General features: G+C 52.3%; 5 protein-coding genes and 2 pseudogenes across 5 annotated transcripts; all 7 read left to right on the top strand.

The window, feature by feature from the left end:
- Positions 1-733: 733 nt before the first annotated feature.
- Positions 734-3525, top strand: LOC131917059 (E3 ubiquitin-protein ligase RBBP6-like). Its single transcript, XM_059270697.1, is given in 3 exon segments — positions 734-3205; positions 3207-3416; positions 3418-3525. Coding segments are annotated over 3 exon segments (2790 nt in total).
- A 1225-nt stretch (positions 3526-4750) lies between these two features.
- Positions 4751-7530, top strand: LOC131917057 (E3 ubiquitin-protein ligase RBBP6-like). The gene is given in 3 exon segments (XM_059270696.1): positions 4751-7210; positions 7212-7421; positions 7423-7530. Coding segments are annotated over 3 exon segments (2778 nt in total).
- A 1223-nt stretch (positions 7531-8753) lies between these two features.
- Positions 8754-11545, top strand: LOC131917056 (E3 ubiquitin-protein ligase RBBP6-like). The gene is given in 3 exon segments (XM_059270695.1): positions 8754-11225; positions 11227-11436; positions 11438-11545. Coding segments are annotated over 3 exon segments (2790 nt in total).
- A 1221-nt stretch (positions 11546-12766) lies between these two features.
- On the top strand, positions 12767-15558 carry LOC131917055 (E3 ubiquitin-protein ligase RBBP6-like). Its single transcript, XM_059270694.1, is given in 3 exon segments — positions 12767-15238; positions 15240-15449; positions 15451-15558. Coding segments are annotated over 3 exon segments (2790 nt in total).
- Positions 15559-16781: 1223 nt separating this feature from the next.
- LOC131917054 (E3 ubiquitin-protein ligase RBBP6-like) lies at positions 16782-19561 on the top strand. Its single transcript, XM_059270693.1, is given in 3 exon segments — positions 16782-19241; positions 19243-19452; positions 19454-19561. Coding segments are annotated over 3 exon segments (2778 nt in total).
- Positions 19562-20786: 1225 nt separating this feature from the next.
- LOC131917053 (E3 ubiquitin-protein ligase RBBP6-like) lies at positions 20787-23563 on the top strand (annotated as a pseudogene).
- Positions 23564-24786: 1223 nt separating this feature from the next.
- On the top strand, positions 24787-27659 carry LOC131917052 (E3 ubiquitin-protein ligase RBBP6-like; annotated as a pseudogene).
- The last annotated feature ends 163 nt before the right edge of the window (positions 27660-27822 follow it).

Here is a 27822-nt window from a genome sequence, read left to right as displayed (position 1 = left end):
AAGGAAGACAAATGCTTAAAGGGAGATGAGATTCCTAGAACCTCATATATTGATGAATGTTTATTAATTTATTTTATCAAAAAGAATATCATGTTGCCGGAGCTCTAATTCCTATGTAGCTGACGATGACTGTGGTGATATTTTGTTTGTGCCCCAATCAAAAAAGCTTGCCTGAAGATCAGAGGGCAGATCCGGTCACTAGTTCAGCACAGAGGCCAGGGAGTGTTGGCACCTAACTCTAATCCCAGCACTTGGGAGGAGGAAGCAGGAAGATCAGGGTGGGGTCAGGCCACACCCTTAATCCCAGCCCTGGGGAGGTGGAGACAGGGATATAAGGCAGATGGAGACAGGATCTCAGCTCATTCAGTCTGAGGATTCCTAGAGACGGGATCTCCCCCTTTGAGCTGAGGTGTTGAAAAGGTGGGTGAGAGTTGGCTGTGGGTTGCCTCATGGTCTCTCTGAACTTTGGGCATTTAGCGTCTGTGATATCTGGCTCTGGGTTTTTCCTGTTCAAACCATTTAGAACTGGTGCTACAGCAGGTGCCCAGTGTGGGGCAAGAAGCCAGGACCCCAAGATAAGAGTCTCTCTCTGTACCCCACGAGGGAGCTGGCTCTCGTCTGAGGCAGCATCTTTGAAGACAGGAGTTCAATCAAGGTCCCGGGGTCGACTTGAGACCCAGCTGCAAACGCCAGGGTTCAGAGCGGCGCCCAGCCCACAGAATCCTCTGCCACCATGCCCTGTGTGCACTATAAATTTTCCTCTAAACTCAACTATGACATGATCGTCTTCGATGGGCTCCATATCTCCCTCTGCGACTTAAAGAAGCAGATTATGGGCAGAGAAAAGCTGAAAGCTGCCAATAGCGATCTGCGGATCTTCAACGCAGAGACTGAAGAAGAGTATACTGATGGCAGTGCGCCAGTTCCTAACTACTCATCTGTGATTGTCAGAAGAGTTCCTAGTGGAGGCGTTAAGTCGGCAAGGGAGACACACGCTCTAAGTGGAACTGAACCAGCGATGGGAACCACACAGGCTGCATGTGATGACTATTCTGCATCTATTTCTCTGGCCCAGCTGACAGAGACTGCCAATCTGGCTGAAGCCAATGCTTCGGAGGAAGAGAAAATCAAAGCGATGATGTTGCAATGTGGCCGTGAATACGACCCAATCGGTTTCGTGAAGAAACCTCTGGGTCCACCACCTCCGTCTTACACCTGTTTTCGTTGTGGGGTCCCTGGTCATCATATTAAGAGTTGCCCCACAAACGGGGATAAGAACTTTGAATCTGGCGGGAGAATGAGAAGGAGCACTGGAATTCCTACCAGTTTTCTGACTGAGGTGAAAGATGCTCACACGAAGGGTGCAATGCTCACGAGCACTGGAAAATACGCAATACCAACCCTAGATGCAGAGGCCTATGGGATCGGGAAGAAAGAGAAGCCAGCCTTCTTACCAGATGAACGGCCGCCGCCGTCGTCTTCATCTTCACCAGAAGAAGAAAATGCTATTCCGGAGGAGCTCCTGTGCCTCATCTGCAAGGACATCATGGTGGATGCTGCTATCATTCCCTGCTGTGGACACAGTTACTGTGATGAATGCATTAGGACAGCACTCCTGGAATCAGATGAACATACGTGTCCAACATGTCATCAGAACCATGTTTCTCCGGATGCTTTAACTGCCAACAAGTGTTTAAGACAGGCTGTTACTAACTTCGAAAATGGAACTGGCTATACCAAAGGAGCTGGCAAACACTTCCCTCCACCCCCACCCCCAATACCACCACGGAGACCGCTGATTCAGAGGAGCCGGCAGCCTCTGGTGGGACCTGGGGTCCGGAGACAGCAGGATCCTCTGCGGATCCCAGTGACGTCTTCCTCAGCACTCCCAGCTCCCTCTGTGTCTTCCTTAACTTCAAGTCCGTCCCCCTTGGCTCCCTCTGTGCCTGGAACCGCACCCTCTGTCCCAGCTCCGCTACCTGATTTGACTGCGACAGTGTCTGGACCAGTCCATTCGGAAAAGTCAGATGGCCCTTTTCGGGATTCGGGTGATAAATTATCGCCAGCCGCAGCGGTGGAACCAGAACATTCCAAGGGAGCCTCCTCAGTTGCAACTGCTGCTCTTACTGAGGAAAAGGGTCACAAAGAGGTGCCTGTCCTTGCCACTCCGTCTCGCTTGGCACAGTCATCATTGCAGGACCAGTGGATCCCCACAACTGGTCCGGTCAGCAAAAATGCTGCTGCTCCTGCAGCTGGTGGACCACCAGGTTGGGGACATTTCAGCGAGCTTGGCTGTCTGGTTCCTCCACCACGGCAAGTCAGAAGAGGGGAAGGAAGTTGTTCCAGGAGCACAGAGCGCAGGCGGCCACAGCACAGCCCAAGACCCCAGAGGGCTCAAGGCCCATCCCTGGCAGCCACTCCAGTCTCTGGGCCCCTTCCTCCAGGTGTACCTCCCCCACACTTCTCTCCTGGCTTCCCTCCTGAGCAGCCCCAGCCTTCAGGACATAGTGTCCCTTGCCCAGGGATTCCACCAGCTCCTGCCACTATATGGAAACCTTTGGTATGGTCGCCACGAGTGCAGACTGCTCACCCAAACCCCATGCCTACAACAGCAACACGGCTTTTGTCCAGGGAAGAATTCTATAGAGAGCAACGACGACTGAGGGAAGAGGAGAAGAAAAAGTCCAGGCTAGATGAGTTTACCAATGGCTTTCTTGAGGCGTTGTCGGGGTACGAAAAGATTCAGAGCAAGCGAGGGCACTCCTTTTCCAGGTCTAAATCTCCCTGTGCTGGTTCATCGGATTCAAGAAGTCCCTTTGCTTCTTCCTCCGAGTCAAGATCTGGCTCCACACGGCCAAGCTCTTCCTCTGGATCCTCCAGCCGCCCACACTCTGGCTTCTCTTCGCCATCACCTCGCTACCCCAGGAGAGGCAGAGGCGAGAGCCGTCCTCACGCTTCAGGGTCCAGGTCTCGACGATGTCATGGACCTAGGTCAAGGTCCCCTCCATACAGACGTTATCGTTCACGCTCAAGATCTCCTCAGAGAAGGTCCACTCCCTGTGACATCAAAACCTATTAAGGGCAGAGCGGTGGCGGCGGCGGCGGCGGCGGCGGCGGCGGCGGCGGCGGCGGCTTCGTCATCATCGTCGTGGACCTTAGAGACCTCTTTGAGAAAGAATGCTCCTGGGAATGGGAGGGGAAATGCCTACCGACAGTGGTACAACAAGGACTACCGAGGGGATGCTGTGGGGGCACAGGCTAGACCCTCAGCTACCAGAGAAGACTTGTCTCCATAGAGACTTTCACCTCTTAATATCAGCAATTCACCCTTTACAAGGGAGCCCAGAGCACACTGAGCTCCTGGACAAAGTCACAGACACAGAAATCGAGGCGGCAACTATCCAGGAAAGCTTTCCATGCAGAGAGAGTCACCATCGCAGAGAGAACACCAAACGGAAAAGGGACCTGTCTGCTACAGCCAAGAAAGAAAATGTTTTCAAACCTTCTAAAGGACCCCGAGAGTAGGTGGATGGGGAGTGTGAAAACTCTCCTAGGTCTGAACCTCCCCTTCAAAAAGCCAAAGAGCAGGCTGCAAAGACTGACTCTATGAAACTCTGATCTTGGAGCTGTATTGGGAGTGATGGCAGGATATCCTTGAGACCAGTTTCTTGGACTGGGTGTCTTGAGGGCAGCACCTAGCCTTGCTTCTGATACTGTCTATTTTAACAAAAACATTGTTAAAAGAGGGCAACGGAACGTGATCCTATCAGCTTGAGAGATGGAAAAATAAAAATAAAAAGCTCCTAAACATCTCATGACCCCTGTGTACTGTTTTGTTTGCTTGTGTTTTCATTCTTGCTTATTTCCACTCCTTTTGGATATTCGATACACACGGCAAGTTCTGCAGTCCACTTTCTATCCTATGGGGCTGCTTCTTCCATTTCACTTTTTGCAAAGCATTGCCACAGTGGTATTGTGCCTGGTTAGTCACATCTGCCTTTAGTTCTACTTTTTGCGTATCCTAGCAGTAGAGCTAGATATGGTAAATTCTTTAGTGTGTGTGTGTGTGTGTGTGTGTGTGTGTGTGTGTGTGTGTGTGTGTGTGTTGTGTAGCCTGGTCTCTAACTCCTCTGTAGCTGGGGGTGAGTGTGGTGATATTTTGTTTGTGCCCCAATCAAAAAAGCTTGCCTGAAGATCAGAGGGCAGATCCGGTCACTAGTTCAGCACAGAGGCCAGGGAGTGTTGGCACCTAACTCTAATCCCAGCACTTGGGAGGAGGAAGCAGGAAGATCAGGGTGGGGTCAGGCCACACCCTTAATCCCAGCCCTGGGGAGGTGGAGACAGGGATATAAGGCAGATGGAGACAGGATCTCAGCTCATTCAGTCTGAGGATTCCTAGAGACGGGATCTCCCCCTTTGAGCTGAGGTGTTGAAAAGGTGGGTGAGAGTTGGCTGTGGGTTGCCTCTTGGTCTCTCTGAACTTTGGGCATTTAGCGTCTGTGATATCTGGCTCTGGGTTTTTCCTGTTCAAACCATTTAGAACTGGTGCTACAGCAGGTGCCCAGTGTGGGGCAAGAAGCCAGGACCCCAAGATAAGAGTCTCTCTCTGTACCCCACGAGGGAGCTGGCTCTTTTCTGAGGCAGCATCTCTGAAGACAGGAGTTCAATCAAGGTCCCGGGGTGGACTTGAGACCCAGCTGCAAACGCCAGGGTTCAGAGCGGCGCCCAGCCCACAGAATCCTCTGCCACCATGCCCTGTGTGCACTATAAATTTTCCTCTAAACTCAACTATGACATGATCGTCTTCGATGGGCTCCATATCTCCCTCTGCGACTTAAAGAAGCAGATTATGGGCAGAGAAAAACTGAAAGCTGCCAATAGCGATCTGCGGATCTTCAACGCAGAGACTGAAGAAGAGTATACTGATGGCAGTGCGCCAGTTCCTAACTACTCATCTGTGATTGTCAGAAGAGTTCCCAGTGGAGGCGTGAAGTCGGCAAGGAAGACACACGCTCCAAGTGGAACTGAACCAGCGATGGGAACCACACAGGCTGCATGTGATGACTCTTCTGGGTCTATTTCTCTGGCCCAGCTGACAGAGACTGCCAATCTGGCTGAAGCCAATGCTTCGGAGGAAGAGAAAATCAAAGCGATGATGTTGCAATGTGGCCGTGAATACGACCCAATCGGTTCCCTGAAGAAACCTCTGGGTCCACCACCTCCGTCTTATACCTGTTTTCGTTGTGGTGTCCCTGGTCATCATATTAAGAGTTGCCCCACAAACGGGGATAAGAACTTTGAATCTGGCGGGAGAATGAGAAGGAGCACTGGAATTCCTACCAGTTTTCTGACTGAGGTGAAAGATGCTCACACGAAGGGTGCAATGCTCACGAGCACTGGAAAATACGCAATACCAACCCTAGATGCAGAGGCCTATGGGATCGGGAAGAAAGAGAAGCCAGCCTTCTTACCAGATGAACGGCCGCCGCCGTCGTCTTCATCTTCACCAGAAGAAGAAAATGCTATTCCGGAGGAGCTCCTGTGCCTCATCTGCAAGGACATCATGGTGGATGCTGCTATCATTCCCTGCTGTGGACACAGTTACTGTGATGAATGCATTAGGACAGCACTCCTGGAATCAGATGAACATACGTGTCCAACATGTCATCAGAACCATGTTTCTCCGGATGCTTTAACTGCCAACAAGTGTTTAAGACAGGCTGTTACTAACTTCGAAAATGGAACTGGCTATACCAAAGGAGCTGGCAAACACTTCCCTCCACCCCCACCCCCAATACCACCACGGAGACCGCTGATTCAGAGGAGCCGGCAGCCTCTGGTGGGACCTGGGGTCCGGAGACAGCAGGATCCTCTGCGGATCCCAGTGACGTCTTCCTCAGCACTCCCAGCTCCCTCTGTGTCTTCCTTAACTTCAAGTCCGTCCCCCTTGGCTCCCTCTGTGCCCGGAACCGCACCCTCTGTCCCAGCTCCGCTACCTGATTTGACTGCGACAGTGTCTGGACCAGTCCATTCGGAAAAGTCAGATGGCCCTTTTCGGGATTCGGGTGATAAATTATCGCCAGCCGCAGCGGTGGAACCAGAACATTCCAAGGGAGCCTCCTCAGTTGCAACTGCTGCTCTTACTGAGGAAAAGGGTCACAAAGAGGTGCCTGTCCTTGCCACTCCGTCTCGCTTGGCACAGTCATCATTGCAGGACCAGTGGATCCCCACAACTGGTCCGGTCAGCAAAAATGCTGCTGCTCCTGCAGCTGGTGGACCACCAGGTTGGGGACATTTCAGCGAGCTTGGCTGTCTGGTTCCTCCACCACGGCAAGTCAGAAGAGGGGAAGGAAGTTGTTCCAGGAGCACAGAGCGCAGGCGGCCACAGCACAGCCCAAGACCCCAGAGGGCTCAAGGCCCATCCCTGGCAGCCACTCCAGTCTCTGGGCCCCTTCCTCCAGGTGTACCTCCCCCACACTTCTCTCCTGGCTTCCCTCCTGAGCAGCCCCAGCCTTCAGGACATAGTGTCCCTTGCCCAGGGATTCCACCAGCTCCTGCCACTATATGGAAACCTTTGGTATGGTCGCCACGAGTGCAGACTGCTCACCCAAACCCCATGCCTACAACAGCAACACGGCTTTTGTCCAGGGAAGAATTCTATAGAGAGCAACGACGACTGAGGGAAGAGGAGAAGAAAAAGTCCAGGCTAGATGAGTTTACCAATGGCTTTCTTGAGGCGTTGTCGGGGTACGAAAAGATTCAGAGCAAGCGAGGGCACTCCTTTTCCAGGTCTAAATCTCCCTGTGCTGGTTCATCGGATTCAAGAAGTCCCTTTGCTTCTTCCTCCGAGTCAAGATCTGGCTCCACACGGCCAAGCTCTTCCTCTGGATCCTCCAGCCGCCCACACTCTGGCTTCTCTTCGCCATCACCTCGCTACCCCAGGAGAGGCAGAGGCGAGAGCCGTCCTCACGCTTCAGGGTCCAGGTCTCGACGATGTCATGGACCTAGGTCAAGGTCCCCTCCATACAGACGTTATCGTTCACGCTCAAGATCTCCTCAGAGAAGGTCCACTCCCTGTGACATCAAAACCTATTAAGGGCAGAGCGGTGGCGGCGGCGGCGGCGGCGGCGGCGGCGGCTTCGTCATCATCGTCGTGGACCTTAGAGACCTCTTTGAGAAAGAACGCTCCTGGGAATGGGAGGGGAAATGCCTACCGACAGTGGTACAACAAGGACTACCGAGGGGATGCTGTGGGGGCACAGGCTAGACCCTCAGCTACCAGAGAAGACTTGTCTCCATAGAGACTTTCACCTCTTAATATCAGCAATTCACCCTTTACAAGGGAGCCCAGAGCACACTGAGCTCCTGGACAAAGTCACAGACACAGAAATCGAGGCGGCAACTATCCAGGAAAGCTTTCCATGCAGAGAGAGTCACCATCGCAGAGAGAACACCAAACGGAAAAGGGACCTGTCTGCTACAGCCAAGAAAGAAAATGTTTTCAAACCTTCTAAAGGACCCCGAGAGTAGGTGGATGGGGAGTGTGAAAACTCTCCTAGGTCTGAACCTCCCCTTCAAAAAGCCAAAGAGCAGGCTGCAAAGACTGACTCTATGAAACTCTGATCTTGGAGCTGTATTGGGAGTGATGGCAGGATATCCTTGAGACCAGTTTCTTGGACTGGGTGTCTTGAGGGCAGCACCTAGCCTTGCTTCTGATACTGTCTATTTTAACAAAAACATTGTTAAAAGAGGGCAACGGAACGTGATCCTATCAGCTTGAGAGATGGAAAAATAAAAATAAAAAGCTCCTAAACATCTCATGACCCCTGTGTACTGTTTTGTTTGCTTGTGTTTTCATTCTTGCTTATTTCCACTCCTTTTGGATATTCGATACACACGGCAAGTTCTGCAGTCCACTTTCTATCCTATGGGGCTGCTTCTTCCATTTCACTTTTTGCAAAGCATTGCCACAGTGGTATTGTGCCTGGTTAGTCACATCTGCCTTTAGTTCTACTTTTTGCGTATCCTAGCAGTAGAGCTAGATATGGTAAATTCTTTAGTGTGTGTGTGTGTGTGTGTGTGTGTGTGTGTGTGTGTGTGTGTGTGTGTTGTGTAGCCTGGTCTCTAACTCCTCTGTAGCTGGGGGTGAGTGTGGTGATATTTTGTTTGTGCCCCAATCAAAAAAGCTTGCCTGAAGATCAGAGGGCAGATCCGGTCACTAGTTCAGCACAGAGGCCAGGGAGTGTTGGCACCTAACTCTAATCCCAGCACTTGGGAGGAGGAAGCAGGAAGATCAGGGTGGGGTCAGGCCACACCCTTAATCCCAGCCCTGGGGAGGTGGAGACAGGGATATAAGGCAGATGGAGACAGGATCTCAGCTCATTCAGTCTGAGGATTCCTAGAGACGGGATCTCCCCCTTTGAGCTGAGGTGTTGAAAAGGTGGGTGAGAGTTGGCTGTGGGTTGCCTCTTGGTCTCTCTGAACTTTGGGCATTTAGCGTCTGTGATATCTGGCTCTGGGTTTTTCCTGTTCAAACCATTTAGAACTGGTGCTACAGCAGGTGCCCAGTGTGGGGCAAGAAGCCAGGACCCCAAGATAAGAGTCTCTCTCTGTACCCCACGAGGGAGCTGGCTCTCTTCTGAGGCAGCATCTCTGAAGACAGGAGTTCAATCAAGGTCCCGGGGTGGACTTGAGACCCAGCTGCAAACGCCAGGGTTCAGAGCGGCGCCCAGCCCACAGAATCCTCTGCCACCATGCCCTGTGTGCACTATAAATTTTCCTCTAAACTCAACTATGACATGATCGTCTTCGATGGGCTCCATATCTCCCTCTGCGACTTAAAGAAGCAGATTATGGGCAGAGAAAAACTGAAAGCTGCCAATAGCGATCTGCGGATCTTCAACGCAGAGACTGAAGAAGAGTATACTGATGGCAGTGCGCCAGTTCCTAACTACTCATCTGTGATTGTCAGAAGAGTTCCCAGTGGAGGCGTGAAGTCGGCAAGGAAGACACACGCTCCAAGTGGAACTGAACCAGCGATGGGAACCACACAGGCTGCATGTGATGACTCTTCTGGGTCTATTTCTCTGGCCCAGCTGACAGAGACTGCCAATCTGGCTGAAGCCAATGCTTCGGAGGAAGAGAAAATCAAAGCGATGATGTTGCAATGTGGCCGTGAATACGACCCAATCGGTTCCCTGAAGAAACCTCTGGGTCCACCACCTCCGTCTTATACCTGTTTTCGTTGTGGTGTCCCTGGTCATCATATTAAGAGTTGCCCCACAAACGGGGATAAGAACTTTGAATCTGGCGGGAGAATGAGAAGGAGCACTGGAATTCCTACCAGTTTTCTGACTGAGGTGAAAGATGCTCACACGAAGGGTGCAATGCTCACGAGCACTGGAAAATACGCAATACCAACCCTAGATGCAGAGGCCTATGGGATCGGGAAGAAAGAGAAGCCAGCCTTCTTACCAGATGAACGGCCGCCGCCGTCGTCTTCATCTTCACCAGAAGAAGAAAATGCTATTCCGGAGGAGCTCCTGTGCCTCATCTGCAAGGACATCATGGTGGATGCTGCTATCATTCCCTGCTGTGGACACAGTTACTGTGATGAATGCATTAGGACAGCACTCCTGGAATCAGATGAACATACGTGTCCAACATGTCATCAGAACCATGTTTCTCCGGATGCTTTAACTGCCAACAAGTGTTTAAGACAGGCTGTTACTAACTTCGAAAATGGAACTGGCTATACCAAAGGAGCTGGCAAACACTTCCCTCCACCCCCACCCCCAATACCACCACGGAGACCGCTGATTCAGAGGAGCCGGCAGCCTCTGGTGGGACCTGGGGTCCGGAGACAGCAGGATCCTCTGCGGATCCCAGTGACGTCTTCCTCAGCACTCCCAGCTCCCTCTGTGTCTTCCTTAACTTCAAGTCCGTCCCCCTTGGCTCCCTCTGTGCCTGGAACCGCACCCTCTGTCCCAGCTCCGCTACCTGATTTGACTGCGACAGTGTCTGGACCAGTCCATTCGGAAAAGTCAGATGGCCCTTTTCGGGATTCGGGTGATAAATTATCGCCAGCCGCAGCGGTGGAACCAGAACATTCCAAGGGAGCCTCCTCAGTTGCAACTGCTGCTCTTACTGAGGAAAAGGGTCACAAAGAGGTGCCTGTCCTTGCCACTCCGTCTCGCTTGGCACAGTCATCATTGCAGGACCAGTGGATCCCCACAACTGGTCCGGTCAGCAAAAATGCTGCTGCTCCTGCAGCTGGTGGACCACCAGGTTGGGGACATTTCAGCGAGCTTGGCTGTCTGGTTCCTCCACCACGGCAAGTCAGAAGAGGGGAAGGAAGTTGTTCCAGGAGCACAGAGCGCAGGCGGCCACAGCACAGCCCAAGACCCCAGAGGGCTCAAGGCCCATCCCTGGCAGCCACTCCAGTCTCTGGGCCCCTTCCTCCAGGTGTACCTCCCCCACACTTCTCTCCTGGCTTCCCTCCTGAGCAGCCCCAGCCTTCAGGACATAGTGTCCCTTGCCCAGGGATTCCACCAGCTCCTGCCACTATATGGAAACCTTTGGTATGGTCGCCACGAGTGCAGACTGCTCACCCAAACCCCATGCCTACAACAGCAACACGGCTTTTGTCCAGGGAAGAATTCTATAGAGAGCAACGACGACTGAGGGAAGAGGAGAAGAAAAAGTCCAGGCTAGATGAGTTTACCAATGGCTTTCTTGAGGCGTTGTCGGGGTACGAAAAGATTCAGAGCAAGCGAGGGCACTCCTTTTCCAGGTCTAAATCTCCCTGTGCTGGTTCATCGGATTCAAGAAGTCCCTTTGCTTCTTCCTCCGAGTCAAGATCTGGCTCCACACGGCCAAGCTCTTCCTCTGGATCCTCCAGCCGCCCACACTCTGGCTTCTCTTCGCCATCACCTCGCTACCCCAGGAGAGGCAGAGGCGAGAGCCGTCCTCACGCTTCAGGGTCCAGGTCTCGACGATGTCATGGACCTAGGTCAAGGTCCCCTCCATACAGACGTTATCGTTCACGCTCAAGATCTCCTCAGAGAAGGTCCACTCCCTGTGACATCAAAACCTATTAAGGGCAGAGCGGTGGCGGCGGCGGCGGCGGCGGCGGCGGCGGCGGCGGCGGCGGCTTCGTCATCATCGTCGTGGACCTTAGAGACCTCTTTGAGAAAGAATGCTCCTGGGAATGGGAGGGGAAATGCCTACCGACAGTGGTACAACAAGGACTACCGAGGGGATGCTGTGGGGGCACAGGCTAGACCCTCAGCTACCAGAGAAGACTTGTCTCCATAGAGACTTTCACCTCTTAATATCAGCAATTCACCCTTTACAAGGGAGCCCAGAGCACACTGAGCTCCTGGACAAAGTCACAGACACAGAAATCGAGGCGGCAACTATCCAGGAAAGCTTTCCATGCAGAGAGAGTCACCATCGCAGAGAGAACACCAAACGGAAAAGGGACCTGTCTGCTACAGCCAAGAAAGAAAATGTTTTCAAACCTTCTAAAGGACCCCGAGAGTAGGTGGATGGGGAGTGTGAAAACTCTCCTAGGTCTGAACCTCCCCTTCAAAAAGCCAAAGAGCAGGCTGCAAAGACTGACTCTATGAAACTCTGATCTTGGAGCTGTATTGGGAGTGATGGCAGGATATCCTTGAGACCAGTTTCTTGGACTGGGTGTCTTGAGGGCAGCACCTAGCCTTGCTTCTGATACTGTCTATTTTAACAAAAACATTGTTAAAAGAGGGCAACGGAACGTGATCCTATCAGCTTGAGAGATGGAAAAATAAAAATAAAAAGCTCCTAAACATCTCATGACCCCTGTGTACTGTTTTGTTTGCTTGTGTTTTCATTCTTGCTTATTTCCACTCCTTTTGGATATTCGATACACACGGCAAGTTCTGCAGTCCACTTTCTATCCTATGGGGCTGCTTCTTCCATTTCACTTTTTGCAAAGCATTGCCACAGTGGTATTGTGCCTGGTTAGTCACATCTGCCTTTAGTTCTACTTTTTGCGTATCCTAGCAGTAGAGCTAGATATGGTAAATTCTTTAGTGTGTGTGTGTGTGTGTGTGTGTGTGTGTGTGTGTGTGTGTGTGTGTTGTGTAGCCTGGTCTCTAACTCCTCTGTAGCTGGGGGTGAGTGTGGTGATATTTTGTTTGTGCCCCAATCAAAAAAGCTTGCCTGAAGATCAGAGGGCAGATCCGGTCACTAGTTCAGCACAGAGGCCAGGGAGTGTTGGCACCTAACTCTAATCCCAGCACTTGGGAGGAGGAAGCAGGAAGATCAGGGTGGGGTCAGGCCACACCCTTAATCCCAGCCCTGGGGAGGTGGAGACAGGGATATAAGGCAGATGGAGACAGGATCTCAGCTCATTCAGTCTGAGGATTCCTAGAGACGGGATCTCCCCCTTTGAGCTGAGGTGTTGAAAAGGTGGGTGAGAGTTGGCTGTGGGTTGCCTCTTGGTCTCTCTGAACTTTGGGCATTTAGCGTCTGTGATATCTGGCTCTGGGTTTTTCCTGTTCAAACCATTTAGAACTGGTGCTACAGCAGGTGCCCAGTGTGGGGCAAGAAGCCAGGACCCCAAGATAAGAGTCTCTCTCTGTACCCCACGAGGGAGCTGGCTCTCTTCTGAGGCAGCATCTCTGAAGACAGGAGTTCAATCAAGGTCCCGGGGTGGACTTGAGACCCAGCTGCAAACGCCAGGGTTCAGAGCGGCGCCCAGCCCACAGAATCCTCTGCCACCATGCCCTGTGTGCACTATAAATTTTCCTCTAAACTCAACTATGACATGATCGTCTTCGATGGGCTCCATATCTCCCTCTGCGACTTAAAGAAGCAGATTATGGGCAGAGAAAAACTGAAAGCTGCCAATAGCGATCTGCGGATCTTCAACGCAGAGACTGAAGAAGAGTATACTGATGGCAGTGCGCCAGTTCCTAACTACTCATCTGTGATTGTCAGAAGAGTTCCCAGTGGAGGCGTGAAGTCGGCAAGGAAGACACACGCTCCAAGTGGAACTGAACCAGCGATGGGAACCACACAGGCTGCATGTGATGACTCTTCTGGGTCTATTTCTCTGGCCCAGCTGACAGAGACTGCCAATCTGGCTGAAGCCAATGCTTCGGAGGAAGAGAAAATCAAAGCGATGATGTTGCAATGTGGCCGTGAATACGACCCAATCGGTTCCCTGAAGAAACCTCTGGGTCCACCACCTCCGTCTTATACCTGTTTTCGTTGTGGTGTCCCTGGTCATCATATTAAGAGTTGCCCCACAAACGGGGATAAGAACTTTGAATCTGGCGGGAGAATGAGAAGGAGCACTGGAATTCCTACCAGTTTTCTGACTGAGGTGAAAGATGCTCACACGAAGGGTGCAATGCTCACGAGCACTGGAAAATACGCAATACCAACCCTAGATGCAGAGGCCTATGGGATCGGGAAGAAAGAGAAGCCAGCCTTCTTACCAGATGAACGGCCGCCGCCGTCGTCTTCATCTTCACCAGAAGAAGAAAATGCTATTCCGGAGGAGCTCCTGTGCCTCATCTGCAAGGACATCATGGTGGATGCTGCTATCATTCCCTGCTGTGGACACAGTTACTGTGATGAATGCATTAGGACAGCACTCCTGGAATCAGATGAACATACGTGTCCAACATGTCATCAGAACCATGTTTCTCCGGATGCTTTAACTGCCAACAAGTGTTTAAGACAGGCTGTTACTAACTTCGAAAATGGAACTGGCTATACCAAAGGAGCTGGCAAACACTTCCCTCCACCCCCACCCCCAATACCACCACGGAGACCGCTGATTCAGAGGAGCCGGCAGCCTCTGGTGGGACCTGGGGTCCGGAGACAGCAGGATCCTCTGCGGATCCCAGTGACGTCTTCCTCAGCACTCCCAGCTCCCTCTGTGTCTTCCTTAACTTCAAGTCCGTCCCCCTTGGCTCCCTCTGTGCCTGGAACCGCACCCTCTGTCCCAGCTCCGCTACCTGATTTGACTGCGACAGTGTCTGGACCAGTCCATTCGGAAAAGTCAGATGGCCCTTTTCGGGATTCGGGTGATAAATTATCGCCAGCCGCAGCGGTGGAACCAGAACATTCCAAGGGAGCCTCCTCAGTTGCAACTGCTGCTCTTACTGAGGAAAAGGGTCACAAAGAGGTGCCTGTCCTTGCCACTCCGTCTCGCTTGGCACAGTCATCATTGCAGGACCAGTGGATCCCCACAACTGGTCCGGTCAGCAAAAATGCTGCTGCTCCTGCAGCTGGTGGACCACCAGGTTGGGGACATTTCAGCGAGCTTGGCTGTCTGGTTCCTCCACCACGGCAAGTCAGAAGAGGGGAAGGAAGTTGTTCCAGGAGCACAGAGCGCAGGCGGCCACAGCACAGCCCAAGACCCCAGAGGGCTCAAGGCCCATCCCTGGCAGCCACTCCAGTCTCTGGGCCCCTTCCTCCAGGTGTACCTCCCCCACACTTCTCTCCTGGCTTCCCTCCTGAGCAGCCCCAGCCTTCAGGACATAGTGTCCCTTGCCCAGGGATTCCACCAGCTCCTGCCACTATATGGAAACCTTTGGTATGGTCGCCACGAGTGCAGACTGCTCACCCAAACCCCATGCCTACAACAGCAACACGGCTTTTGTCCAGGGAAGAATTCTATAGAGAGCAACGACGACTGAGGGAAGAGGAGAAGAAAAAGTCCAGGCTAGATGAGTTTACCAATGGCTTTCTTGAGGCGTTGTCGGGGTACGAAAAGATTCAGAGCAAGCGAGGGCACTCCTTTTCCAGGTCTAAATCTCCCTGTGCTGGTTCATCGGATTCAAGAAGTCCCTTTGCTTCTTCCTCCGAGTCAAGATCTGGCTCCACACGGCCAAGCTCTTCCTCTGGATCCTCCAGCCGCCCACACTCTGGCTTCTCTTCGCCATCACCTCGCTACCCCAGGAGAGGCAGAGGCGAGAGCCGTCCTCACGCTTCAGGGTCCAGGTCTCGACGATGTCATGGACCTAGGTCAAGGTCCCCTCCATACAGACGTTATCGTTCACGCTCAAGATCTCCTCAGAGAAGGTCCACTCCCTGTGACATCAAAACCTATTAAGGGCAGAGCGGTGGCGGCGGCGGCGGCGGCGGCGGCGGCGGCGGCGGCGGCGGCTTCGTCATCATCGTCGTGGACCTTAGAGACCTCTTTGAGAAAGAATGCTCCTGGGAATGGGAGGGGAAATGCCTACCGACAGTGGTACAACAAGGACTACCGAGGGGATGCTGTGGGGGCACAGGCTAGACCCTCAGCTACCAGAGAAGACTTGTCTCCATAGAGACTTTCACCTCTTAATATCAGCAATTCACCCTTTACAAGGGAGCCCAGAGCACACTGAGCTCCTGGACAAAGTCACAGACACAGAAATCGAGGCGGCAACTATCCAGGAAAGCTTTCCATGCAGAGAGAGTCACCATCGCAGAGAGAACACCAAACGGAAAAGGGACCTGTCTGCTACAGCCAAGAAAGAAAATGTTTTCAAACCTTCTAAAGGACCCCGAGAGTAGGTGGATGGGGAGTGTGAAAACTCTCCTAGGTCTGAACCTCCCCTTCAAAAAGCCAAAGAGCAGGCTGCAAAGACTGACTCTATGAAACTCTGATCTTGGAGCTGTATTGGGAGTGATGGCAGGATATCCTTGAGACCAGTTTCTTGGACTGGGTGTCTTGAGGGCAGCACCTAGCCTTGCTTCTGATACTGTCTATTTTAACAAAAACATTGTTAAAAGAGGGCAACGGAACGTGATCCTATCAGCTTGAGAGATGGAAAAATAAAAATAAAAAGCTCCTAAACATCTCATGACCCCTGTGTACTGTTTTGTTTGCTTGTGTTTTCATTCTTGCTTATTTCCACTCCTTTTGGATATTCGATACACACGGCAAGTTCTGCAGTCCACTTTCTATCCTATGGGGCTGCTTCTTCCATTTCACTTTTTGCAAAGCATTGCCACAGTGGTATTGTGCCTGGTTAGTCACATCTGCCTTTAGTTCTACTTTTTGCGTATCCTAGCAGTAGAGCTAGATATGGTAAATTCTTTAGTGTGTGTGTGTGTGTGTGTGTGTGTGTGTGTGTGTGTGTGTGTGTGTGTTGTGTAGCCTGGTCTCTAACTCCTCTGTAGCTGGGGGTGAGTGTGGTGATATTTTGTTTGTGCCCCAATCAAAAAAGCTTGCCTGAAGATCAGAGGGCAGATCCGGTCACTAGTTCAGCACAGAGGCCAGGGAGTGTTGGCACCTAACTCTAATCCCAGCACTTGGGAGGAGGAAGCAGGAAGATCAGGGTGGGGTCAGGCCACACCCTTAATCCCAGCCCTGGGGAGGTGGAGACAGGGATATAAGGCAGATGGAGACAGGATCTCAGCTCATTCAGTCTGAGGATTCCTAGAGACGGGATCTCCCCCTTTGAGCTGAGGTGTTGAAAAGGTGGGTGAGAGTTGGCTGTGGGTTGCCTCTTGGTCTCTCTGAACTTTGGGCATTTAGCGTCTGTGATATCTGGCTCTGGGTTTTTCCTGTTCAAACCATTTAGAACTGGTGCTACAGCAGGTGCCCAGTGTGGGGCAAGAAGCCAGGACCCCAAGATAAGAGTCTCTCTCTGTACCCCACGAGGGAGCTGGCTCTCTTCTGAGGCAGCATCTCTGAAGACAGGAGTTCAATCAAGGTCCCGGGGTGGACTTGAGACCCAGCTGCAAACGCCAGGGTTCAGAGCGGCGCCCAGCCCACAGAATCCTCTGCCACCATGCCCTGTGTGCACTATAAATTTTCCTCTAAACTCAACTATGACATGATCGTCTTCGATGGGCTCCATATCTCCCTCTGCGACTTAAAGAAGCAGATTATGGGCAGAGAAAAACTGAAAGCTGCCAATAGCGATCTGCGGATCTTCAACGCAGAGACTGAAGAAGAGTATACTGATGGCAGTGCGCCAGTTCCTAACTACTCATCTGTGATTGTCAGAAGAGTTCCCAGTGGAGGCGTGAAGTCGGCAAGGAAGACACACGCTCCAAGTGGAACTGAACCAGCGATGGGAACCACACAGGCTGCATGTGATGACTCTTCTGGGTCTATTTCTCTGGCCCAGCTGACAGAGACTGCCAATCTGGCTGAAGCCAATGCTTCGGAGGAAGAGAAAATCAAAGCGATGATGTTGCAATGTGGCCGTGAATACGACCCAATCGGTTCCCTGAAGAAACCTCTGGGTCCACCACCTCCGTCTTATACCTGTTTTCGTTGTGGTGTCCCTGGTCATCATATTAAGAGTTGCCCCACAAACGGGGATAAGAACTTTGAATCTGGCGGGAGAATGAGAAGGAGCACTGGAATTCCTACCAGTTTTCTGACTGAGGTGAAAGATGCTCACACGAAGGGTGCAATGCTCACGAGCACTGGAAAATACGCAATACCAACCCTAGATGCAGAGGCCTATGGGATCGGGAAGAAAGAGAAGCCAGCCTTCTTACCAGATGAACGGCCGCCGCCGTCGTCTTCATCTTCACCAGAAGAAGAAAATGCTATTCCGGAGGAGCTCCTGTGCCTCATCTGCAAGGACATCATGGTGGATGCTGCTATCATTCCCTGCTGTGGACACAGTTACTGTGATGAATGCATTAGGACAGCACTCCTGGAATCAGATGAACATACGTGTCCAACATGTCATCAGAACCATGTTTCTCCGGATGCTTTAACTGCCAACAAGTGTTTAAGACAGGCTGTTACTAACTTCGAAAATGGAACTGGCTATACCAAAGGAGCTGGCAAACACTTCCCTCCACCCCCACCCCCAATACCACCACGGAGACCGCTGATTCAGAGGAGCCGGCAGCCTCTGGTGGGACCTGGGGTCCGGAGACAGCAGGATCCTCTGCGGATCCCAGTGACGTCTTCCTCAGCACTCCCAGCTCCCTCTGTGTCTTCCTTAACTTCAAGTCCGTCCCCCTTGGCTCCCTCTGTGCCTGGAACCGCACCCTCTGTCCCAGCTCCGCTACCTGATTTGACTGCGACAGTGTCTGGACCAGTCCATTCGGAAAAGTCAGATGGCCCTTTTCGGGATTCGGGTGATAAATTATCGCCAGCCGCAGCGGTGGAACCAGAACATTCCAAGGGAGCCTCCTCAGTTGCAACTGCTGCTCTTACTGAGGAAAAGGGTCACAAAGAGGTGCCTGTCCTTGCCACTCCGTCTCGCTTGGCACAGTCATCATTGCAGGACCAGTGGATCCCCACAACTGGTCCGGTCAGCAAAAATGCTGCTGCTCCTGCAGCTGGTGGACCACCAGGTTGGGGACATTTCAGCGAGCTTGGCTGTCTGGTTCCTCCACCACGGCAAGTCAGAAGAGGGGAAGGAAGTTGTTCCAGGAGCACAGAGCGCAGGCGGCCACAGCACAGCCCAAGACCCCAGAGGGCTCAAGGCCCATCCCTGGCAGCCACTCCAGTCTCTGGGCCCCTTCCTCCAGGTGTACCTCCCCCACACTTCTCTCCTGGCTTCCCTCCTGAGCAGCCCCAGCCTTCAGGACATAGTGTCCCTTGCCCAGGGATTCCACCAGCTCCTGCCACTATATGGAAACCTTTGGTATGGTCGCCACGAGTGCAGACTGCTCACCCAAACCCCATGCCTACAACAGCAACACGGCTTTTGTCCAGGGAAGAATTCTATAGAGAGCAACGACGACTGAGGGAAGAGGAGAAGAAAAAGTCCAGGCTAGATGAGTTTACCAATGGCTTTCTTGAGGCGTTGTCGGGGTACGAAAAGATTCAGAGCAAGCGAGGGCACTCCTTTTCCAGGTCTAAATCTCCCTGTGCTGGTTCATCGGATTCAAGAAGTCCCTTTGCTTCTTCCTCCGAGTCAAGATCTGGCTCCACACGGCCAAGCTCTTCCTCTGGATCCTCCAGCCGCCCACACTCTGGCTTCTCTTCGCCATCACCTCGCTACCCCAGGAGAGGCAGAGGCGAGAGCCGTCCTCACGCTTCAGGGTCCAGGTCTCGACGATGTCATGGACCTAGGTCAAGGTCCCCTCCATACAGACGTTATCGTTCACGCTCAAGATCTCCTCAGAGAAGGTCCACTCCCTGTGACATCAAAACCTATTAAGGGCAGAGCGGTGGCGGCGGCGGCGGCGGCGGCGGCGGCGGCTTCGTCATCATCGTCGTGGACCTTAGAGACCTCTTTGAGAAAGAACGCTCCTGGGAATGGGAGGGGAAATGCCTACCGACAGTGGTACAACAAGGACTACCGAGGGGATGCTGTGGGGGCACAGGCTAGACCCTCAGCTACCAGAGAAGACTTGTCTCCATAGAGACTTTCACCTCTTAATATCAGCAATTCACCCTTTACAAGGGAGCCCAGAGCACACTGAGCTCCTGGACAAAGTCACAGACACAGAAATCGAGGCGGCAACTATCCAGGAAAGCTTTCCATGCAGAGAGAGTCACCATCGCAGAGAGAACACCAAACGGAAAAGGGACCTGTCTGCTACAGCCAAGAAAGAAAATGTTTTCAAACCTTCTAAAGGACCCCGAGAGTAGGTGGATGGGGAGTGTGAAAACTCTCCTAGGTCTGAACCTCCCCTTCAAAAAGCCAAAGAGCAGGCTGCAAAGACTGACTCTATGAAACTCTGATCTTGGAGCTGTATTGGGAGTGATGGCAGGATATCCTTGAGACCAGTTTCTTGGACTGGGTGTCTTGAGGGCAGCACCTAGCCTTGCTTCTGATACTGTCTATTTTAACAAAAACATTGTTAAAAGAGGGCAACGGAACGTGATCCTATCAGCTTGAGAGATGGAAAAATAAAAATAAAAAGCTCCTAAACATCTCATGACCCCTGTGTACTGTTTTGTTTGCTTGTGTTTTCATTCTTGCTTATTTCCACTCCTTTTGGATATTCGATACACACGGCAAGTTCTGCAGTCCACTTTCTATCCTATGGGGCTGCTTCTTCCATTTCACTTTTTGCAAAGCATTGCCACAGTGGTATTGTGCCTGGTTAGTCACATCTGCCTTTAGTTCTACTTTTTGCGTATCCTAGCAGTAGAGCTAGATATGGTAAATTCTTTAGTGTGTGTGTGTGTGTGTGTGTGTGTGTGTGTGTGTGTGTGTGTGTGTGTGTTGTGTAGCCTGGTCTCTAACTCCTCTGTAGCTGGGGGTGAGTGTGGTGATATTTTGTTTGTGCCCCAATCAAAAAAGCTTGCCTGAAGATCAGAGGGCAGATCCGGTCACTAGTTCAGCACAGAGGCCAGGGAGTGTTGGCACCTAACTCTAATCCCAGCACTTGGGAGGAGGAAGCAGGAAGATCAGGGTGGGGTCAGGCCACACCCTTAATCCCAGCCCTGGGGAGGTGGAGACAGGGATATAAGGCAGATGGAGACAGGATCTCAGCTCATTCAGTCTGAGGATTCCTAGAGACGGGATCTCCCCCTTTGAGCTGAGGTGTTGAAAAGGTGGGTGAGAGTTGGCTGTGGGTTGCCTCTTGGTCTCTCTGAACTTTGGGCATTTAGCGTCTGTGATATCTGGCTCTGGGTTTTTCCTGTTCAAACCATTTAGAACTGGTGCTACAGCAGGTGCCCAGTGTGGGGCAAGAAGCCAGGACCCCAAGATAAGAGTCTCTCTCTGTACCCCACGAGGGAGCTGGCTCTCTTCTGAGGCAGCATCTCTGAAGACAGGAGTTCAATCAAGGTCCCGGGGTGGACTTGAGACCCAGCTGCAAACGCCAGGGTTCAGAGCGGCGCCCAGCCCACAGAATCCTCTGCCACCATGCCCTGTGTGCACTATAAATTTTCCTCTAAACTCAACTATGACATGATCGTCTTCGATGGGCTCCATATCTCCCTCTGCGACTTAAAGAAGCAGATTATGGGCAGAGAAAAACTGAAAGCTGCCAATAGCGATCTGCGGATCTTCAACGCAGAGACTGAAGAAGAGTATACTGATGGCAGTGCGCCAGTTCCTAACTACTCATCTGTGATTGTCAGAAGAGTTCCCAGTGGAGGCGTGAAGTCGGCAAGGAAGACACACGCTCCAAGTGGAACTGAACCAGCGATGGGAACCACACAGGCTGCATGTGATGACTCTTCTGGGTCTATTTCTCTGGCCCAGCTGACAGAGACTGCCAATCTGGCTGAAGCCAATGCTTCGGAGGAAGAGAAAATCAAAGCGATGATGTTGCAATGTGGCCGTGAATACGACCCAATCGGTTCCCTGAAGAAACCTCTGGGTCCACCACCTCCGTCTTATACCTGTTTTCGTTGTGGTGTCCCTGGTCATCATATTAAGAGTTGCCCACAAACGGGGATAAGAACTTTGAATCTGGCGGGAGAATGAGAAGGAGCACTGGAATTCCTACCAGTTTTCTGACTGAGGTGAAAGATGCTCACACGAAGGGTGCAATGCTCACGAGCACTGGAAAATACGCAATACCAACCCTAGATGCAGAGGCCTATGGGATCGGGAAGAAAGAGAAGCCAGCCTTCTTACCAGATGAACGGCCGCCGCCGTCGTCTTCATCTTCACCAGAAGAAGAAAATGCTATTCCGGAGGAGCTCCTGTGCCTCATCTGCAAGGACATCATGGTGGATGCTGCTATCATTCCCTGCTGTGGACACAGTTACTGTGATGAATGCATTAGGACAGCACTCCTGGAATCAGATGAACATACGTGTCCAACATGTCATCAGAACCATGTTTCTCCGGATGCTTTAACTGCCAACAAGTGTTTAAGACAGGCTGTTACTAACTTCGAAAATGGAACTGGCTATACCAAAGGAGCTGGCAAACACTTCCCTCCACCCCCACCCCCAATACCACCACGGAGACCGCTGATTCAGAGGAGCCGGCAGCCTCTGGTGGGACCTGGGGTCCGGAGACAGCAGGATCCTCTGCGGATCCCAGTGACGTCTTCCTCAGCACTCCCAGCTCCCTCTGTGTCTTCCTTAACTTCAAGTCCGTCCCCCTTGGCTCCCTCTGTGCCTGGAACCGCACCCTCTGTCCCAGCTCCGCTACCTGATTTGACTGCGACAGTGTCTGGACCAGTCCCATTCGGAAAAGTCAGATGGCCCTTTTCGGGATTCGGGTGATAAATTATCGCCAGCCGCAGCGGTGGAACCAGAACATTCCAAGGGAGCCTCCTCAGTTGCAACTGCTGCTCTTACTGAGGAAAAGGGTCACAAAGAGGTGCCTGTCCTTGCCACTCCGTCTCGCTTGGCACAGTCATCATTGCAGGACCAGTGGATCCCCACAACTGGTCCGGTCAGCAAAAATGCTGCTGCTCCTGCAGCTGGTGGACCACCAGGTTGGGGACATTTCAGCGAGCTTGGCTGTCTGGTTCCTCCACCACGGCAAGTCAGAAGAGGGGAAGGAAGTTGTTCCAGGAGCACAGAGCGCAGGCGGCCACAGCACAGCCCAAGACCCCAGAGGGCTCAAGGCCCATCCCTGGCAGCCACTCCAGTCTCTGGGCCCCTTCCTCCAGGTGTACCTCCCCCACACTTCTCTCCTGGCTTCCCTCCTGAGCAGCCCCAGCCTTCAGGACATAGTGTCCCTTGCCCAGGGATTCCACCAGCTCCTGCCACTATATGGAAACCTTTGGTATGGTCGCCACGAGTGCAGACTGCTCACCCAAACCCCATGCCTACAACAGCAACACGGCTTTTGTCCAGGGAAGAATTCTATAGAGAGCAACGACGACTGAGGGAAGAGGAGAAGAAAAAGTCCAGGCTAGATGAGTTTACCAATGGCTTTCTTGAGGCGTTGTCGGGGTACGAAAAGATTCAGAGCAAGCGAGGGCACTCCTTTTCCAGGTCTAAATCTCCCTGTGCTGGTTCATCGGATTCAAGAAGTCCCTTTGCTTCTTCCTCCGAGTCAAGATCTGGCTCCACACGGCCAAGCTCTTCCTCTGGATCCTCCAGCCGCCCACACTCTGGCTTCTCTTCGCCATCACCTCGCTACCCCAGGAGAGGCAGAGGCGAGAGCCGTCCTCACGCTTCAGGGTCCAGGTCTCGACGATGTCATGGACCTAGGTCAAGGTCCCCTCCATACAGACGTTATCGTTCACGCTCAAGATCTCCTCAGAGAAGGTCCACTCCCTGTGACATCAAAACCTATTAAGGGCAGAGCGGTGGCGGCGGCGGCGGCGGCGGCGGCGGCTTCGTCATCATCGTCGTGGACCTTAGAGACCTCTTTGAGAAAGAACGCTCCTGGGAATGGGAGGGGAAATGCCTACCGACAGTGGTACAACAAGGACTACCGAGGGGATGCTGTGGGGGCACAGGCTAGACCCTCAGCTACCAGAGAAGACTTGTCTCCATAGAGACTTTCACCTCTTAATATCAGCAATTCACCCTTTACAAGGGAGCCCAGAGCACACTGAGCTCCTGGACAAAGTCACAGACACAGAAATCGAGGCGGCAACTATCCAGGAAAGCTTTCCATGCAGAGAGAGTCACCATCGCAGAGAGAACACCAAACGGAAAAGGGACCTGTCTGCTACAGCCAAGAAAGAAAATGTTTTCAAACCTTCTAAAGGACCCCGAGAGTAGGTGGATGGGGAGTGTGAAAACTCTCCTAGGTCTGAACCTCCCCTTCAAAAAGCCAAAGAGCAGGCTGCAAAGACTGACTCTATGAAACTCTGATCTTGGAGCTGTATTGGGAGTGATGGCAGGATATCCTTGAGACCAGTTTCTTGGACTGGGTGTCTTGAGGGCAGCACCTAGCCTTGCTTCTGATACTGTCTATTTTAACAAAAACATTGTTAAAAGAGGGCAACGGAACGTGATCCTATCAGCTTGAGAGATGGAAAAATAAAAATAAAAAGCTCCTAAACATCTCATGACCCCTGTGTACTGTTTTGTTTGCTTGTGTTTTCATTCTTGCTTATTTCCACTCCTTTTGGATATTCGATACACACGGCAAGTTCTGCAGTCCACTTTCTATCCTATGGGGCTGCTTCTTCCATTTCACTTTTTGCAAAGCATTGCCACAGTGGTATTGTGCCTGGTTAGTCACATCTGCCTTTAGTTCTACTTTTTGCGTATCCTAGCAGTAGAGCTAGATATGGTAAATTCTTTAGTGTGTGTGTGTGTGTGTGTGTGTGTGTGTGTGTGTGTGTGTGTGTGTGTTGTGTAGCCTGGTCTCTAACTCCTCTGTAGCTGGGGGTGAGTGTGGTGATATTTTGTTTGTGCCCCAATCAAAAAAGCTTGCCTGAAGATCAGAGGGCAGATCCGGTCACTAGTTCAGCACAGAGGCCAGGGAGTGTTGGCACCTAACTCTAATCCCAGCACTTGGGAGGAGGAAGCAGGAAGATCAGGGTGGGGTCAGGCCACACCCTTAATCCCAGCCCTGGGGAGGTGGAGACAGGGATATAAGGCAGATGGAGACAGGATCTCAGCTCATTCAGTCTGAGGATTCCTAGAGACGGGATCTCCCCCTTTGAGCTGAGGTGTTGAAAAGGTGGGTGAGAGTTGGCTGTGGGTTGCCTCTTGGTCTCTCTGAACTTTGGGCATTTAGCGTCTGTGATATCTGGCTCTGGGTTTTTCCTGTTCAAACCATTTAGAACTGGTGCTACAGCAGGTGCCCAGTGTGGGGCAAGAAGCCAGGACCCCAAGATAAGAGTCTCTCTCTGTACCCCACGAGGGAGCTGGCTCTCTTCTGAGGCAGCATCTCTGAAGACAGGAGTTCAATCAAGGTCCCGGGGTGGACTTGAGACCCAGCTGCAAACGCCAGGGTTCAGAGCGGCGCCCAGCCCACAGAATCCTCTGCCACCATGCCCTGTGTGCACTATAAATTTTCCTCTAAACTCAACTATGACATGATCGTCTTCGATGGGCTCCATATCTCCCTCTGCGACTTAAAGAAGCAGATTATGGGCAGAGAAAAACTGAAAGCTGCCAATAGCGATCTGCGGATCTTCAACGCAGAGACTGAAGAAGAGTATACTGATGGCAGTGCGCCAGTTCCTAACTACTCATCTGTGATTGTCAGAAGAGTTCCCAGTGGAGGCGTGAAGTCGGCAAGGAAGACACACGCTCCAAGTGGAACTGAACCAGCGATGGGAACCACACAGGCTGCATGTGATGACTCTTCTGGGTCTATTTCTCTGGCCCAGCTGACAGAGACTGCCAATCTGGCTGAAGCCAATGCTTCGGAGGAAGAGAAAATCAAAGCGATGATGTTGCAATGTGGCCGTGAATACGACCCAATCGGTTCCCTGAAGAAACCTCTGGGTCCACCACCTCCGTCTTATACCTGTTTTCGTTGTGGTGTCCCTGGTCATCATATTAAGAGTTGCCCCACAAACGGGGATAAGAACTTTGAATCTGGCGGGAGAATGAGAAGGAGCACTGGAATTCCTACCAGTTTTCTGACTGAGGTGAAAGATGCTCACACGAAGGGTGCAATGCTCACGAGCACTGGAAAATACGCAATACCAACCCTAGATGCAGAGGCCTATGGGATCGGGAAGAAAGAGAAGCCAGCCTTCTTACCAGATGAACGGCCGCCGCCGTCGTCTTCATCTTCACCAGAAGAAGAAAATGCTATTCCGGAGGAGCTCCTGTGCCTCATCTGCAAGGACATCATGGTGGATGCTGCTATCATTCCCTGCTGTGGACACAGTTACTGTGATGAATGCATTAGGACAGGCACTCCTGGAATCAGATGAACATACGTGTCCAACATGTCATCAGAACCATGTTTCTCCGGATGCTTTAACTGCCAACAAGTGTTTAAGACAGGGCTGTTACTAACTTCGAAAATGGAACTGGCTATACCAAAGGAGCTGGCAAACACTTCCCTCCACCCCCACCCCCAATACCACCACGGAGACCGCTGATTCAGAGGAGCCGGCAGCCTCTGGTGGGACCTGGGGTCCGGAGACAGCAGGATCCTCTGCGGATCCCAGTGACGTCTTCCTCAGCACTCCCAGCTCCCTCTGTGTCTTCCTTAACTTCAAGTCCGTCCCCCTTGGCTCCCTCTGTGCCCGGAACCGCACCCTCTGTCCCAGCTCCGCTACCTGGTTTGACTGCGACAGTGTCTGGACCAGTCCATTCGGAAAAGTCAGATGGCCCTTTTCGGGATTCGGGTGATAAATTATCGCCAGCCGCAGCGGTGGAACCAGAACATTCCAAGGGAGCCTCCTCAGTTGCAACTGCTGCTCTTACTGAGGAAAAGGGTCACAAAGAGGTGCCTGTCCTTGCCACTCCGTCTCGCTTGGCACAGTCATCATTGCAGGACCAGTGGATCCCCACAACTGGTCCGGTCAGCAAAAATGCTGCTGCTCCTGCAGCTGGTGGACCACCAGGTTGGGGACATTTCAGCGAGCTTGGCTGTCTGGTTCCTCCACCACGGCAAGTCAGAAGAGGGGAAGGAAGTTGTTCCAGGAGCACAGAGCGCAGGCGGCCACAGCACAGCCCAAGACCCCAGAGGGCTCAAGGCCCATCCCTGGCAGCCACTCCAGTCTCTGGGCCCCTTCCTCCAGGTGTACCTCCCCCACACTTCTCTCCTGGCTTCCCTCCTGAGCAGCCCCAGCCTTCAGGACATAGTGTCCCTTGCCCAGGGATTCCACCAGCTCCTGCCACTATATGGAAACCTTTGGTATGGTCGCCACGAGTGCAGACTGCTCACCCAAACCCCATGCCTACAACAGCAACACGGCTTTTGTCCAGGGAAGAATTCTATAGAGAGCAACGACGACTGAGGGAAGAGGAGAAGAAAAAGTCCAGGCTAGATGAGTTTACCAATGGCTTTCTTGAGGCGTTGTCGGGGTACGAAAAGATTCAGAGCAAGCGAGGGCACTCCTTTTCCAGGTCTAAATCTCCCTGTGCTGGTTCATCGGATTCAAGAAGTCCCTTTGCTTCTTCCTCCGAGTCAAGATCTGGCTCCACACGGCCAAGCTCTTCCTCTGGATCCTCCAGCCGCCCACACTCTGGCTTCTCTTCGCCATCACCTCGCTACCCCAGGAGAGGCAGAGGCGAGAGCCGTCCTCACGCTTCAGGGTCCAGGTCTCGACGATGTCATGGACCTAGGTCAAGGTCCCCTCCATACAGACGTTATCGTTCACGCTCAAGATCTCCTCAGAGAAGGTCCACTCCCTGTGACATCAAAACCTATTAAGGGCAGAGCGGTGGCGGCGGCGGCGGCGGCGGCGGCGGCGGCGGCGGCTTCGTCATCATCGTCGTGGACCTTAGAGACCTCTTTGAGAAAGAACGCTCCTGGGAATGGGAGGGGAAATGCCTACCGACAGTGGTACAACAAGGACTACCGAGGGGATGCTGTGGGGGCACAGGCTAGACCCTCAGCTACCAGAGAAGACTTGTCTCCATAGAGACTTTCACCTCTTAATATCAGCAATTCACCCTTTACAAGGGAGCCCAGAGCACACTGAGCTCCTGGACAAAGTCACAGACACAGAAATCGAGGCGGCAACTATCCAGGGAAAGCTTTCCATGCAGAGAGAGTCACCATCGCAGAGAGAACACCAAACGGAAAAGGGACCTGTCTGCTACAGCCAAGAAAGAAAATGTTTTCAAACCTTCTAAAGGACCCGAGAGTAGGTGGATGGGGAGTGTGAAAACTCTCCTAGGTCTGAACCTCCCCTTCAAAAAGCCAAAGAGCAGGCTGCAAAGACTGACTCTATGAAACTCTGATCTTGGAGCTGTATTGGGAGTGATGGCAGGATATCCTTGAGACCAGTTTCTTGGACTGGGTGTCTTGAGGGCAGCACCTAGCCTTGCTTCTGATACTGTCTATTTTAACAAAAACATTGTTAAAAGAGGGCAACGGAACGTGATCCTATCAGCTT

The sequence above is a fragment of the Peromyscus eremicus genome, chromosome 8a (assembly GCF_949786415.1).
Source record: "Peromyscus eremicus chromosome 8a, PerEre_H2_v1, whole genome shotgun sequence".
NCBI classification, from domain to species: Eukaryota; Metazoa; Chordata; class Mammalia; order Rodentia; family Cricetidae; genus Peromyscus; species Peromyscus eremicus.
Note: the sequence above shows the minus strand (reverse complement) of the source record. Positions and strands in the feature narration are given on the sequence as shown.